General features: G+C 41.3%; 1 protein-coding gene across 4 annotated transcripts in view; it reads right to left on the bottom strand.

Annotated features, from left to right (window-relative positions):
* Positions 1-17589, bottom strand: part of rimbp2a (RIMS binding protein 2a) — a 64608-nt gene that overhangs the window by 46301 nt on the left and 718 nt on the right. For 2 of the 4 annotated variants that reach the window (XM_025062813.1, XM_025062812.1), the window contains exons 1-2: positions 11701-12511; positions 7266-7409 (exon numbers count right to left, since the gene is read on the bottom strand). In XM_025062813.1, the coding sequence (XP_024918581.1) occupies positions 7266-7367 (102 nt within the window). In that variant the 5' untranslated portion in view covers positions 7368-7409; positions 11701-12511. Of the gene's footprint in view, positions 1-7265; positions 7410-11700; positions 12514-15173; positions 15318-17589 lie in introns of those variants that run through there. The other 2 variants (XM_025062815.1, XM_025062811.1) reach the window with 2 other exon arrangements.

Here is a 17589-nt window from a genome sequence, read left to right as displayed (position 1 = left end):
ACTATATATAGACTGTGCCACAGAGCCAAATCAAACAGCAACACACTCCATCCACTGATGCAGAGACAAAGAGCAGCAGGGGAGGGAGGGGAGAGAGAGGGGGGAGGAAGGACGAGTATATTACCGTGTGTGTAGACTAAGACTGGAGCATCTTGACTGAGGTGCTGCTTACTCCTTCTTCCTCCTTGCACTGATCTCCTCCCTTCTTCCCTCCTCTCTCTCTCTCTCTCCTCTATGGGTGGGGAATTGTCAAACGGCTGCAGCAGCAGCAGCATCACTGGCAGCTCCAGGGCTTGTGTCCCTCTCTCCCTCTCTCTCTCTCTCTCTCTCTCTCTCTCTCTCTCTCTCTCTCTCTCTCTCTTCCACCCCCTCTTTACTCTACTCCACTCTCTCTTTCCTCTTCTCCCATTGCACTCACTCCCTCTCTTCCCACCCCCAAGGACCCTCCTCCTCCTTAACACTCTCTCCCTCTCTCTCTCCACTCTGCTCTGTTTCCTCTCTCTCTCTCTCGCTCTCTCTCTCTCGTTCACTCTACGTGTGTGCAGTGAGCTGCGGAAATCCACTCTGTTGAATTAATCAGCCTGCTCCACAGCTACGACCACGGGCTACATCAGCACAGACTACCATTGGGCGAGAAGGTGTCGGTGCCAGTAGGAGACAGACATCTTAGAGTCTGGGTCACAAATGAGGACGGTTTATTGGAGACCGCCCCGTGCAGGGACAGTCTGCTGCTGCTAAACGGACCAATGTGACAGCAGACCGAACGACTGCTGCTGTCGGACGCAGCCTCTCCTAAAAACAAGGAAACGTTTTGTGTGTATAAAGTTTGTTCAAGCCGTAGAGCATGAAGATGAAAAGGGTGTAGCCACAGGGGGGCATGGTATGGCTGCAACCTTTTCATGGCTGGATTCGGTGAAAGTCTCTAGGTCATAGGTTGCCATGTCAGTCAAAAACACATATTAGTAGCTGCTACGAGGCCTGTACTGGTGAGTGCAGCTGTCAATCACAGCCAGTGTTTATGGAAGTCAAAAAGTCTTTGTTGTTGTTTTCATACTCTGTGGAACAGTTTTTTTTAACCTGCTGTAAACTGAATTTCACTCTCATTAATCACAGGCTAGTTGGGGTTTAATCACAATTAATCATGATTAATCTAGATCAGGGCTGCCTAGTAAGTTGATTTACCAGTAGATTGCAAAGGGAGTGCTGGTAGATCCTGAGCAATTAAAATAAAATAAAAAGAATTCAATAGTGTGTAGCAGTGACCATATACTGTACTGTAAGAACTGAATCGCATTGTGCCACAGAGCTACATGCATTTAATCAGCATTCCATCATTTAATGTATATATAATATATCTTTAGTTCATATGAGTAAATATATATTTAAACTTTTCTATGTCGCTAGATCACTTTAGCCTGGTTATCGGAAAAAGTGTGGACACCCCTGATCTAGATAAATCAACATTCCCTCGCGTGAAAAAAAAAATTTGTCTGTATATCGCTGGAAAAGAAAAACAAATAAGAGCAGGTAGATGTGTTTGTTTTTACTCACGACTCATCCAAATGACTTCCAAATCATTTCACTAATTAAAGTTCTGTTTATTGGAGCCTTCCTTTTCTTAGTTGTATTAGTAAATGTCTCGATGGAAAATTCAACCTGTAGGTGTCAGTAATGCAAAACGGTAGATGCTACCCGCTGTTCACATCAAAAACAGAAGTAGCAATGTAGAGCAATGTTTCAGCTAACAGCCAAATCATCAATTTCGTAGTAAAAAAGTGGAGGCTAAATTTATATAAAAATGCAACTCACACAACATGTCGCTCAGAGCACCCCCTACTGGAGAAACAAGGGAGAGCTAAACATTAACACTGTAATAATCTGTTGTCTGAGCTTCTTTTTCAAATGCGTCATTATAGCAGTGAAGCAAAAATAATCGTCTTAGTTAAAAAAAAACCCTGCTGACTAATTGTTTTTATTTTTCTTGGCTGCTTTTCAACAGGCGTTACTGAAACAGACGTATCATCAAGCTAAAGTCCCGGTGCATGACTAAAGAAAAACACACCACAAATCTCAATATTTTCTCTCCGCTCCAACTCTGGTCCTCAGGATGCTCGCTATCACGTTGCCTACACGGCCTTGTCACAATCACTAATTATATCCTGTTGACATGAGCTTATGTGGGCGATCATGCGCGTCCCTTCATGTTAATTTGTTACAGTGAATGTAGGTTAACCACACACATTCTCCCCAAAACGCTTTAATCTGTTTAAGGGGATTTTGAACTGATTCACGTGGGACCTTCCTTTTGATGACGGAGTATTTTTAGAGCAAATTAATTTACAAAACTGCGGGAGAATCATTCAGTAATTATCCTTGTGTTCAGCGAGGTGTACGAGAGGAACTGCAAATTGGAATGAAACCCTTTGTAACTACTGCCTAAAATGATCCCGAAATATAATCAGTATCCAGGACCTAGTAATAAATAAAGGTAATACAGTAGTGAGACATGCTATGATGTATGGTCTCTGTCCAATAGACAACACTCTGAGCTGGAGGTGGAGGAGATGAAGATGCTGAGATCTTCACTGGGAGTGACCAGGATGGACAGGATCAGAGGGACAGTTAAGGTGGAGCAGTTTGGAGATGAAGTTAGAGAGGAGAGGTGGAGATGGTTTGGACATGAGCTGAGGAGACATGGTGGAGATGATGGAGATGAAAGGATGTTGGAGATGGAGTTGACAGGAAAGAGGAGAAGAAGAACACCTCGGAGGAGATGTGTGGGTGTTGTGAAAGAGGACATGAAGATTGGAATAAAATTGGACGAGGCAGGAGAGAGGGTGAGATGGAGGCAGATGATCTGCTGTAGCGCCCCCCTGAGGGGAACAAATATCTATTAGATTTGGGGACAAGATGGCATCAAATCCACAACCTTGTGGTGACAGGCGGGGTTTTACCACTGCATCACTCTACACCCCATTAGGATGAGTTAGATGAGGAAAAAATATATTCATACAACATTAGACAATTGGGTTGAGTGTTTTTCCACGAACAATAAATGGACAACTTAAATAAACCCAAAGGCTCCACGTTCCCTTTCAAAACAAAAACCCGAGCATCGCTGATGATTTGTCAATCTTTGTCGCTCACGCTGACACGTTGTAATTATTCTAAGACTTTCTTTCTGCTCTGTTTGAGGCCAGTTCCATCTAAAAAGACTGAAAGCAGCTGTTGCCTGGGAGGCAGCACTGAAACGGACATTGTCACTTGTTGTCACGTGGACATAAAGCAGCAGCCACAGCCACAGCCTGGAGGAATACTGTCAGGAGAAATATTTAAATTCAATATTTGTTTTGTATTTCATTCCAGATTTTCAAATTAAAACATAAAATTCAAAGAGATTTCCTTTAATATTACACTATTAAACTGGACCAAAGGAAAGACCTACAGTCAACGACCCAGTATGGCTGTGGACAGTTAGGAGGTCAAGACAGGAAATGGAAAAGGAAAGACGAGTGATGGAGACAGAAGACAGGAAGTGTACCCACACATGGAAACAACACATGAAAGATTCTGTTTGATCTAATTCTATTTTTCTACATACCCTCATTTCCCAGACTATATATAGATACTCTTCAACTCAGATGTTTCCAAACCTTCAATCCTCTAAATAAATTTGACTGTCTACATATCTATTTTGTCTTTAAGCATAGATTTAAAACAAACAAACACTGAAGCATAATTTAGCTTACGATTTAACTTAAGGTTTAAACGTCAATCAACAAAAAAAAAAAAAAGAAAATCCAGCACTTAAACGCTGCAGGCTCTGGTCCCAGCATTTTTGTTGTTTAATAATAAAAAATGAGAGAGAAAAATTGAAATTCAATCTGAGCAGCCAGATTGTCCAGACTGCATGTGAAGAAATCAAAAATGTTTTTTTTTTTTTCCAAAATGTGTTATGAGTCAGAAGTGGGAGGAAAAGCTGATTTCTTGTCTTTTGGACGTTCACGCTGATGAATTAAATCCAGATCAAATCTGTGCAGGATGTAATTTTCTTATTATGTTTGGGAAATGTGTGGCATAAATAAACGCAAAACAGTTTGTAGCCGTCTGTCTCTCTCCTCATACGAGAGGACAATGGAGAAGAGCCGTTCACGTTACCTACACGTACCTCTGGGATTCTCTCAGATCTCTGGACTCTGAGAAAATCCCAGGATATCCAGGACAAATCATCTTGGCCAATCCCTCAAGCTCCTTGTGATTTGACAGCTTTTTTTTTTTTTTTTTTTTTAAATCCTGCTCTGTTATCTCGGACTGTTTAGAATTACATTTTAAATCAGAAAATATAAATGTTTAACACACGTTGGTGAAGGTTTTAGTTTCAACAAAGTGTCTCGATCTTAAAATACCATCTCAACAACTAGCATACATGCTAGGTCATGCTAGGTCAGACACCCAGCTTTCGTCAGACCAAGAGTGCCTCAGACACCCAGCTTTCGTCAGACCAAGTTGGCTGACAGGAGAAAATGAATTGTGAGGGAGTGTAGACAGGGTTTGACCCTAACCCCTAAACCAGGTGTGAAACAGATCCGTATATCTGCCCACTGGTATTTATCCCTCCTTTCCAGCAAAATTTGCCATATTTAGAAAGGGCGAGTCATCTCAAATAATCACAGTTAATCATGATGAAGCCACAGCTAGCCTGTGATTGGTTGAATTGTGAGACAGTCCCAAATCAAAAAGAGAGTGATGCATTATTATATTTGGTCTACAGGGGGCGTTCTGTTCAGGGAATTTACTTATTTTCCTCATGTAATTCTTTGTTTCCTTTCATGTTTTTCAAAACTTGGAGCACTTTAAGGCCCGCAGGCCACAAATTGGACTGGGAACCTCAAAAACACAGCCACAGAATTATGATGTTGTCTCTTTGGTTTTTGGTTAGTTTTTTTGTTTTTACCCCGGAGAGAGTGTTTTATGGCTATTGAGTTAAGCTTTTTTTTCCACAAAATAAACAACATTTAAAACCTTTCTAATTTTCTAAAATTAGGTTCTAATTTTGTAAGACCTGTTTCTCCCGTTTCAGCCCTCTTAAAAAACCAGGAGGAGGTTGAGTTTTCTTTCCTCATCTTCATCTTACTGAGGCAGAGGCTGGTTTGAAATCTGACTGGGAAACAACATGAAGCCATGGACAATGCCAGGGTGAAATTCAATTAGAAGAAAGAATAGAAAGCTCAGCCTAAACACAGCCTGTCTCGTACCAGTGGTTACAACACGAACCGTAATTGTGAGTCAAAACACCGTGGCTGCTCGGACTTCCCTGTGGGCGGGGCCAGCTTTCTTCTTGCCAAATTGTATCACAGGACACTGGGCTATTATTAACCCTGTTTGTCTGTGCATCTCTGATTAGGGGGAGTTAAAATGGAGATTAGAGGGTCAGCTGAGACACCCACGGCTATTAGGGTGTTATTGATTAGACGTTGCTCCTCTCTGCACAGGGACGGCCCAGATCGTCACGAGGACTTTCATCTGAGTGGGCCAGCTGCCGGCAGTACACAATTGTTGCCATAGGGATCGGTGTCCAGGGAGACAGCTGCAGCCTTTTAGCAGCAGTCACACAGCAAACAGAAGGTCATTCTTTACCTAAGGTACCTTCCTGTGACTGTCTGTCACTGATTGTTTCTAGGCAACTGTTGCAAAGGCCGTTTCCCCAGATAACTCCACCTTCTCAGGATGGCGACGAGGCAGTTACAAATTAAAACAACACTTTAATACTGAGCAGGTTTCGGCCAAGTTCTCACACTTATTATTCCATCACTGGAGCCTACTTGGCTCCAAATATTGCTTCAGTCGCAGCTACAGAAAACCTGTAGACCAGGCGGGGGCAAACTGTTTGACTCGCGGGCCACAATTAACTAAAATTGAACGGGGGGGCCGGGTCAGGAGCAGATAGATGGAGCGTTTGTGTGAACTAAGATAAATCACGCATAAAGGCTAAAATGCTAAAATTTTTTTTTTCATTCATTCATTCATAATTGTGTGAACTAAGATAAATCTGGGAAAATGTGGGTATTGCAGGGAAAGTCAGAAATATAATGATAATATAAATAAATTATATAATTTGGAAAAGTTTGGCAGGCCAGATTAAAAAGCTAAACGGGCCACATCCGGCCCCCGGGCCTTAGTTTGTGCATGCCTGCTTAGACCAACTCAACGGCAGTCTAAAGTTCTCTGAACATCGGTCCCAAATCCAAATAATGGCTGAGGAGAAACAGACAGTGAAGCCACCATATCAGCCACCACATATGTAAACACAAAGTGTGTACTGTAGATAATAGTTGACTTAAGAGATAGTCTCCTAGTCCTGAAATCATTAATCTAAGACGGCCGTAAACCAAAGAACCCTAATCAGCCATCTGCCGTCAGCAGCACGTCTGGCTCAGAACAGAGCAATGAAGCTGTTTTAATCCATGCATAAACAGTTTGTTTGAGTAAATATGCACTGATCCATAGGTAACTGCATTTCTGCATGAATGACCGTGAGGCTGAGTATGTGGACATACACATAATTATATAACCCCATATTATGTTGCTGACTACGGCATAGAGGTTATCCTAGCATACAGAGCCATGTTGTTGAAACCTTCCCTCAGTTCAATTACAGTAGGAAGAAGGTAAATAATGATTGAATACAGCACAACAGTTCTTATAATCTGGTTGGAAATATTTGTTGGCTGCTCAGATCAGTGTTTCCCAACAGTCTTTGAGCCACGCATATGTTTTACATTTGAGAGAAATCACAAAGCACCACCACACAAAAATGTCACCAAAATTATACGTGAAATGAAATGCAGTGATTTTTCAATTTCAATTTCAATTTACTCTCAGTTTACCAATTCAGTGAGAAACCTGGTCCTGTTCAGTTGAACACAGCACACACAAGATATACTCGTAGGAATTAAAGAAAAACACACAGAGCTTTAACAGCTCTCCCTATTTTTAAGTTATCTGCTGCCACTTGGTGGTAGAGTATTTGATTGCTGTGCTTGTCACTGTCACATTGACGAACAAAGACAAATTATTTGGAATAAAAAATTAGTGGGTTTTAGACCAATGAGGTGAAACTAGATTTTTTTTCACCCATTTGTGGCACAGTGGTTGGACAAAAAGGAGATGTTGAAGGATTGTTGAAGACAGTATTAAGTGTGTCACTCTTCTTCTTATCTTTTCCTTTCTTTTACGGTGTGGTACAAAGTGAGGTGGAGCCTTACCAGTCTCCTATTTTGCTGTTTTTCTTGTCGAAGCGTGGCCAATTCAAGCTTCAAAGAACGGTTCCTCTCCTCCAGCAGTCGAAAACGGTTCACAATGTACATGGAGTGGACTGTGGGCTGCTGAAGTGAGGCCTCATACCTAGACTGGAAGACAGAAATTCAAGTTAACAGAATGACCACTGAACTGACATTTAAAAAGAACAACAAAGTTGTATCATTGCCAACGAGCGGAGGACCACTGGTGTGGCGGTCAGTCCAGTGAAGGGTCAATAGTGTCAGTGTTCAATGTCTGATACAAAAATCCCAGTATTTTAAATATATATATTTTTGGTTAGTATTATACAGTTTGATATAATACTGTGTAATACTAGAGTATAAATTGCTGGTGCAACTAAATCAACTATATCACTTAAGTAATAGGAAAAAATTGAAAATACATTTAAAAAATGATTCAATTAAATTATTACTGTCTAGTCACGGCCCAGATCTGGAGGATTTGTGAACTGGGACTTGGCCCCAGGCCGAATGTTTGACACCACTAGTCTACACTGATGAAGTTTAAACAGCTATTCTATTGAATATGCTATACTAACTGTGTATGTTATGTATTTTTAAAAATCAACTCTGCTGACGCTACACGAACGATGTTGAAAAAGTTGAACTTTTCATACGATATCGAGCCACAACATCCAGTCGATGAGTTTATCCCGATGTCACCTCAAGCCTATCATTGCCGTGTGTGGGCATCGATGCTGCTGCTTTGTTTTAATTCAGGAACGGAATATAAAGAAGAGGCATGGGCTAAGGTTAGCCAGGAGGTGGTGCTCTTTGGTAAATTGTGAGACTGTGGTTTGTTTTATGATGTTACTGACTGTGTTTGTGTTCATCAGTGACAAGTGTGAATGAAGCTGTGATCCAAAGATGATCAAGCAGTAAAGGCGTTTCAAGCTTTGTTTTTCCCCATGACTGTCACAATTGGTGTGAAGGCTCCATAAGGACTATAATAACCACTCAAAGCACTGTAGATTTGGTCATCACCATTTGTTAGAGGTGATATAGTACATACATTGGTAGAGATACATATGGTCACATTAAAATCAAACTTTAACTTGTGCTTAGTTCCACCCTGCAGCAGTGGAACTACAGACATCCAACAGCCGTCCTACTGTCAGAACAGAAGCCTCTGACACATTTTCACTTCTTTGAAACCTCCTGCATACCTGCAAACACACATTGTGCTTACTTTTTATATTTAGGTCATTTTCTAGAATATATTGGTGGTGCATTGGTAGAGGATGGATTTAGAAACAGCCTAGAACTGATTTGGTAGAACTGGATCCTGGTATTATGGCATTTAATGAAGCAGCTTCCTCCATTTTAGGCCAAAAGGAACTTTATATTTGAAACATTATCCTATATTTAATCTATTATCATAGTGTTCTGTGTAGTATAAAAATGTGAAGAAACAATTTAAAATACCAAACAATGTTTTGCTCATAATAAATAACATTTAACCAGAGCAGCAGCTCCACATTATCATAGAGTGAATAAAATAATGTGTTGTTACTCTGACGCTTGTTTACCTTCTTTCTTCATTTAGTGAAACATTAAGAATAATTTTTAAAAAACAATGTGTTTCAACCTTTTAGGCAGAGTTTTTACTCCAACAACATTGCAGATAAACAGGCAGCTTCCACATACATTTTTAATATTCCAACACATTCTCTCCCTGTCAGACCCATAACACACACAATTCTCGCAAACAACCTCCCCAATGTGAGCTGGGCTGCCTTCCTCCACGGGGAAAAAAAAAACAAAAAACAAAAAAACAAATTTGCAGACAAGATATCAGTTTACACTGACAGCAAAAAAACTAGCAAGGCCAGAAAGATGAACCTGCCGGGCAGACAGAAACACAGCCAAAAATCCCAGCAGGTGCTAGTGCAGCAGAACTGCCAAGCAGACGAAGATTCCCACAGACCAGTCACTCAGACAGTGCCCTTTGTTAGAAACACGGGCTGATAACAGTTATTTAGGATACAGTCACAGTTAATAATTCACCGTGTTAACACAAAACTGTGAGAAGCAGAAAGAAAACACGTAACGTTGGCTTTTTCAGCATCATGTCCAGTGGGTTTGAATGATTTATTACCGGCCAGTTGACCTGCAGCAAGTGGTGAGCTGTCCAGGGTACTGATTTTATTTACACTAGTTTACTCTTTTTCACAATGTTTTAAGCACAGTTAACAAGCTGGAACATTGACACATTCTGATCAGACTTTTCCAGACGAGGATACTGGAAACGAAGGTGGAAACAAAAAAAAAGAGCAATGCGAGTGACGTTAGCTTTGCAGTTAGCCTGGACCAGGCATGTCCAAAGTCCAGTCAGGGGTAATGTTGTGGCCTACAAACACATGATACTCACTATTTGCAGCTTGACAGAATTTCTTTCCTTTTTTCTATATCTTATATGAAAAATAATGTATGGGTTAGGGTTAAAGGCCATTTTGATATACAGTAAACCATGAAACTATCCATTTGCATTTAACTTTAATGGTTCAGGAATGTCATGCAGAATGGCTGGCCACTTAAATATGTTCACTTCACATGTGAACATGCATAAGGGGTCTGTTTGGAAAATGTTTGGACACCCCTGATAATTTAAGTTAGAAGAATACAGCAAACAGAGCCTTAAACCAGAGGAAAATAGATAAAATAATAGATAATCTACAATAATAGAGGCCAAGAAGAAATCTTTGATTTTACTCACATACTCACAGACCATAAAATAAGGATTATAATAATATATTTGTACAAAGACATAATCTAAAACCTCAACAAATGTCCATATCCTAATAAAAATAAGGACTTTTGAGCTATATATAGTTATAGATATAGCACAATAGTTCATAATGGGACATGACCATCATAATCTGGTTGAAAATATTTGTTGGCTGCTCAGATTTGTTTTATGTTGTACTCGCTTAGATCAGTGTTTCCCAACAGTCTTTGAGCCACGCACAGGTTTTACATGAGAAAAATCACAAACCACCACCACACACAAAAATCACAAAAATTATATGTGAAATAACATACAGTGATTTTTCATTTTCAATTTACTCTCAGTTTACCAATTCAGTGAGAAACCTGGTCCTGTTCAGTTGAACACAGTGCACACAGGATATACTCGCAGGAATTGAAGAAAGACACACAATGAGCTTTAACAGCTCTACTTTCTATTTTTAGGTTTTGATGGCCATCTGCTGGCACTTAGTGGTAGAGTATCTGATTGTTGTGCTTGTCACTGTCAAGTTGACGAACAAAGACAAATTATTAATTAATAAATAATTAGTGAGTTTCAGACCGATGAAGGGAAATCAGAGAAGGACGTCTGGAGCAAATATATATATATATACATATATATATATATACATATATGTATATATATATATATATATATATATTGTACATATAAAATAGTATCTTTTATGGATCCTGAGTTACAGCTCTATGAGCACCAACCTATAAATGATGTACTACAGACATGATTTCCAGCCAGTTCCCTGAAGATAAAGAGAGTTAAAAAAAACTAACTGTAGGCTGGCCAGTGCAGATGTTGACAGAGTTAGATATTTCAAAAGGGACAGGGCGCATTAATGTTTATTTCAGAGTAGACAATACTTGGACACATCTGGGACAATATCTGAATTCACACCGATGAAGATGGCGGGAGTAAACTGCAGTATTTTTGCGCTGACGTACAAGTGGGGGCTTCGATAACAGTTTATTAAATAAACCAGATAATGACGGCGGCCATTAGGATCTTACAGCATGTAATTACTAATAAAGGGTTTTACTGACTTTCTCCTGCACAGCAGGGCGTCCCTCCATGTGTGCAGTAATTACCAGATTTAAATACTATTTTACTGAAACAATACTGCATTCATATCCATTCCTGATTAAATAATATCTTCCTTTTTCCCCCATTGTGACAGTGTTTTAGTTAGCTGTCTTATGGAGGAGGGACACAGCAGGATGTTGTTATTAAACTGGAACCAAGGGCATTATGGTTAAAGACGTGGGCTGAGCCCACCAGGTCTGCGGGCCACCCAGAGGTACTGTTACTCTGACGGGGTGGGATTCAAATAGATTGTCGTACCGCCATCTGGTGTGTGTGAGTAAATCACTGACGCAAACTCCGGTTGCGTTTAAACTGATTTCAACAAAATAAGATCCATCCCACTGACACTGTCTCTGTCCAGGGTGCTGAACATGCACACACAGACTGCAATTATTTTAGAGTTTAAAGCAACAGGAAGGTAAATGAAGTCACAGAAGCACCGCATCCGTCGTGGTATTGTCTGCAGTAAAAAGAGGATGGATCATGTTTGGTTTTTTTTTAAATGACACAGACTGATGCACGTTTTTTTCCTACCTTCCAGGTTGCACCCCTTTTGTCCCAAAATGACTCTTCCCTTCCCACGTCATATCACAGGCTGGCATTGAAGGCTGAGGCAGTGAGTGCATCCGTGTGTGTGTGTACACGTGCCCGTGTGCCTGTGTGTGCGCCGTCGCAATCAGCAGTTTTGCAGTGGGTTGGTGAGCATCAGTAACAGAGCAGAGGTCTCACTCTAACACCCGCAGCAGATCCACAGCAGTGGCTGCATGTCGCTCTCACACACGCCGCCAACGTCCTTTTCCCTGAACGTGTGACCATTCTTCTTCCATGCTCTCCTCTGTCGCCCCGTTATAGATAGTCTCCCTCCCTCCTTCCTTCCTTCCTTCCTTTTCCCTCACTCTCTCTCCCTCTCTCTCTCCCTCTCCCACTCTCTCTGTCTCACTGGAAAGCAGACATGTGCAGAGTCTGCCTGAAAAAGTCACATGCAGGGGGGAAAAAAATATTCAAAAACGCCTGGCTGACAGCTTTTCTCTGAAAAAGGCTGCATGAGTCAGCTGAGCAATCGCATGCAAACCTTTACATCACAAGCATGAGGAGTTTTTTCTCTTTTTCCCCTGAAACATGTCAAGGATCCAATGAACTCCATCTGACATATTTTCATCTTTTATGTCTGACAGTGAGAAAATAATGATTTTCTACAGTCCAGCTGACGTCAGCAGTCATTAAAACACCCCTTGATTCTTCTGCTCCACGGTAAGACCGGACCAGCTCCACTGGGTTTTAGAGTAACTCTGCATGAATAAGTCTCAGTGACAATTAGAGCTGATTAAGTGTCAGACATTCAGTGTCAGCTTATATGTTCCTGAACACTTTACAGTCTCTTACTGGAGTTAACTTCATTTCAATGAGGTGTAAAAATGTTGATACCCTCTCTGACACGATGAATTTCATCATGTCTATGTGTGACAGGGTATTCACTTACATTGCTTTTATATTGTTGTTTATTGCAGTTTTGTCTTGTTTGCTGTCAGGTCAAGCCTGAGGTGGAGAAGAGGAAGCAGAAGAAGAAACAGGAGTATATATATATATCAGATTCCTACAGATCATTGTTTACAGAAGCTAGTAGTAGTGCAAAAAATGCCGTGTATAAACTGATACTAGCGACAATGCTATCCATCATCTCAGTAATGGGTTGCCGTACCTCAATACACCCCACCTCTGTGGAGGCAATTCGGTCGTGGACACAGAGATCACAGGGATAAACCCTTTGGGGTTCTGTTACTACATCTGACGACCTCGTTCCATCCTTCTTACATCGTACTGTTTGCGCCGAATGGTAAACTGTGACAGGGGCGTAAAATTGTCTGGTTGAGGAGAGGGTGTAAAACGCTCTGATATTAGTCATTTGTTCCTCCTTGACATTTCCATTACTTCTTTCGCTGCAACTTTCCTCTGGCGTGGAATGGAATCAATACTGTCATGTTCCTGAGCAGACTTGATGAACAAGCACCTCTCTGCTCTCTTCACCTCCACTAAATCCCTAAACAGGAGACTTAAATTAAATCGGCGCGGTGGTTTAAAGTGATGTTACATCAGCTGCAGCAGCAGCAGCAGCAGCCGTCACCGTGCACTCTGTTAATGGCCATTCTCTCTCTTTAACACTGGGACAGAGGCGCAGGACAGAGTAGAGGACAGAAAGGAAGAGACACTAAGTGTGCAGAGAGTGAGGAGAGGAAGCAGGATGTACGCGCTGTTCCACTCTGTTGCCTAGCAACACGAGCTCCCTGTCTGTTCCCATCCTTACAGCAGACACATTACTCTCACAGTGAAATGGTTTTCAGGCGTTACATGCAGAAGCCCTGCGAGACCGGGGCAGAGGAACAGATGGGAACAGGATCGGGTGGAAATATGCATTGACCCTTTGAAATATGCAAACAGCTGAAGGCACAGCGTCATTTAAGTGCTTAAATAGCACAGTTAGCTTCGGAGAACGCCGCGGCCAAGCCTGGTCCTCTCTGGTTGGGGGTTTTATGATAGTACAGTTTTTCTTAGTCTCATTCAACTTAAACTAATACTGTTCAGATGAACACTGTCCTGGTTTGACCACATCTGGGACACAGTCAAGAGCTCAGTGCTGCCTCCAATGGAAATATATATATATTTTTCATCTCACAATTTTACTTTGTAGATTTTACATAAAAAAACAAAGTTCATACTAGATTATTTACTATTGTATTGAAAAATGAGTGTATCTTTGTCAGGGTCAGAGGGTGTTGTCATTGAGTTTTCTGAGTACTACTCCAAGTTACTAAAGTAAAGTAAGTCCTAAACTAAATTCAGCTCATGAACAACATTTTTAACCAAAACTTGCCCCAGTTGTCGTATCATAACTCGACTGAGTGTGTGGCGTCAGTCTTGCCTCAGCCCGTGCTCTGGATATACTGTACACACTAAGAACTGTTGTCTGATTTTTACGGTATTTTTTTAACTTTGCTATTTATTTTATTTATTTTTTATTCCATAAATCACCATGAGACCTAAAAAACCTAAAATAAACTTTGCTATTTATTTTATTTATTTTTCATACCATAAATCACCATGAGACTTAAAAAACCTAAAATAAGGAGAACAACCATAGAAGTGATGAAAGATTACACCAAAGCATGAGAATGACATTCATGTCAGATCTGTCTTTACAGTATGGCCGAGCAAAGTCGTCAATTTGTATCATCATGAAGAAGAAGTGAAGGAAAGTGAACTCCTTGTCACTGTGACACAGCTCACCACTGCAACAACCAAATGTGACCTCTGCTTTAACCCATCACCAAAGTGAACAGTGGGCAGCTTTAAGGGGGAGCAGTGTGTGGGGACGGTGCCATGATCAGAGCACCTCAGTGGTAACTTGGCAGCTGGTGGACTCAAACCTGAAACCCTTTGGACCCAAGTCCACTTCCTTAACCACTAAGCAAGCCATCAATGAAAAGCAGTCGGCCACTGACAGTATTTCAGAGACAATAATTAGTGAGAAAGCGAAGCAAACGTTGCTCAGTCAGGACTCCTCAGCTCCAGGAAGGATGAATGAAATTACCTTTCCTATTTATAGCTTTATTCATTATCCAGTTGTGTTTATTTTTTTTGTTAGATATAATTATTGTCATCGGTTTCATGTATAACATTTTACACAAAATACTGTTGAAAAGGTTTGAGTAACCAATCATCCAGGGTCCAGGAATGAATAAATCCATTTTACATTGATTACTATGGGGAAAATTGGTTCAGTTTTCAAACATTTCAGTCCACGACCAGCCTTCATGAATGGATATACAGTAAACATATATATTTGGTGAGCCATTTATAATGTATTTTAAAACGTCTATTGAACCTAACGATGTGGCTCTTTCACTTTGTGAAAAGATTTAATTCACTTGAGTAAAAATACAGTCGGGGTACTTGCACATGACAGTCGTAGTAGCAGTACCATCAGACTGGAGTATTTGTCACCACAGTACCTTGCCCTTGGTGTTGGAGTGATGATGGTGGACGTTCCTGGCAGCGATCAGGGCCAGCTGTCTCTGGATCCACTGCAGCTCCATCTGAGACTGTCGTAGCAGCTCCTCCACATTAGCACCAGACGTGTGATCCCGCATTATCACCTGCAAAAATACACACACACACACTAGTCACTACAAAGACACTGAGGCCGGCCATGCTGCCAACTTCACACTCTCCTTCACACTCTCCTTTACACTCTCCTCACCCACATATTGTGCAATTACTGAACCGCAGGCAAACAAGAAAATCCAAACATACGACTGAATGTATAATTAATTGACTCAGCACTAATTACACTCCAGATTTATGAACGACGTTACTCTTCTTAGTTTTGGTCTAACTGTTACAACTTGTGCTAGTTATTAACCAACTGAATGGGCTGTGATAAAGCACGTGTGCTATGTAGACCATCCATCCATCCATCCATCCATCCATCCATCCATCCATTCATCCATTTTCATCCGCTTATCTGTTACCGGGTCAGAGGGTCAGCAGTCTCCACGACCACCACCCAAACCACATTGCACCATACCAACCCCCCTGAACCTTCCTGTGGGTGGTGAGTCCACTGGAAGGTACCAACTGACCTAACTGGGATTCAATCTTGCCCAGGAGGTGAACCCTGGGGTTCCACACCAACGATAGAGACATTGACTCTGGGCCAAAGCACCGCTATGTAGACTATGCTAATAAAATATGCTAAAGATGAGGTCCTTCTCACTTACTGTTGGATGCCTTCATCTTCTGTCTGTTAAAATAAGTCCATTGTTGGAACTGGGACCGAAAATGACAAATCAAGTCAAATGTGAAAAAACTTTTTATGCGACGCTGATGCATCTGCATATATTCTTGATGCATTTGCAAGGTGTGTGTGTGTGTGTGTGTGTGTGACAGAGGGAGATGTAAACTTGGTTACATAACAGAGGATTATTGTATCACATACCAAACAGTGGCGGGAGGATTTGTGCAAAAATACATCATCTTTTATCACTGGTCCAATCCCTCATCTGGGCTGCACTGCCCCCACATCAACACACACACAGAGAAACACTTGAATACCCACATTCACAGTAAAACCAATGTGGAGCACCCACACTTCAGTGTTTTAAAGGCCAATGCTGCTCACACTCTGACTTTTTATTTGGCATTCTTCTTCCATATCTGTGTTGTAAACAGGTGGCCTCGCAGTGGCTTCAATCTGTGAATACTTCATTTCCTATCAGCTGAATTACTCCTATGCAGGTAAGGTAACAACTATGTATTATTAATCAGCTCCTGGAGCCTCATCCAAATGCTTAAACAGCAACAGAGCGCTGACTCACATTGGACAGCTTCTATTTCCTCACAGGGGACGGTGGAGGAGGAGGAAGAAGAGGAAGAAGAAAAAAGACACAACAACAAAACTCCTGCCGATTCATGCACAATTCCAGGTGCCATTTCTGCCAGGGCCTCTGCAGCCCCACAGTGCTGCCAGAGCTCTGCCTCGCCCTTCCTCTCCGTCGCCGTTTTAACACACACATGCAGAAACAATGGTTAAACATCCAACAGAAAAAAGCCCCCAGATCCCAGCTTTTGTATTTTTTTATATTTAAAAACAAATTAACATAAATCCAGCACATTAATTTAACAACAAAAAGGTTTGTTATAAAACACAGTTTTAAATAATATATGTACAGTGGTGGGACCCTGCTCTATTATTGTAACTTTTGCAATCTTTAACCTTAAAATTGTTGAAGGCCAAAGATGTTGAGTTTATGTCATGGGTTCCCAATCACCAGGTCGGGGACCAAGTACTGGGCGGCAAAAAAAAAGTTTCATTTAGATTTTGTAATAAACATTAGTATGTGAGCTAATGTGAATTATTGTGTGTCATGCTATATACAGAGTGGCCCTGCGATGGACTAGTGAACCATACAGGGGGGTTTACCCCACCTCCTAGCCTGTTGATTACTGGGATTGGCTCCAGTGCCCAGCTTGAGGCTGTGTAAAGGAATAAGCAATAGGTGATGGATGGATGGATGGATGACTGGATAATTGGATGGATGGATGGATGGATGGATGATAGCTGGATGGATGGATGGATGGATGATGGATGATGGATGATGGATGATTGATGATGGATGATGGATGATGGATGATTGATGATGGATGATGGATGATGGATGGATGGATGATGGATGGATGAATGAATGAATGGATGGATAACTGGATGGACAGATGGGTGGATGACTGGATGATGGATGGATGATGGATGGATGAGATGGATGTTGGATGGATGGATGGGTGGATAGATGATGGATGGATAGATAGATGGATGGATGGATGAATGGATGGATGGTTGACTGGATGGATGGTTGGATGGATGGATGGATG

This window comes from Cynoglossus semilaevis, chromosome 14 (genome assembly GCF_000523025.1).
Source record: "Cynoglossus semilaevis isolate Cse_v1.0 chromosome 14, Cse_v1.0, whole genome shotgun sequence".
NCBI lineage: Eukaryota > Metazoa > Chordata > Actinopteri > Pleuronectiformes > Cynoglossidae > Cynoglossus > Cynoglossus semilaevis.
Note: the sequence above shows the minus strand (reverse complement) of the source record. Positions and strands in the feature narration are given on the sequence as shown.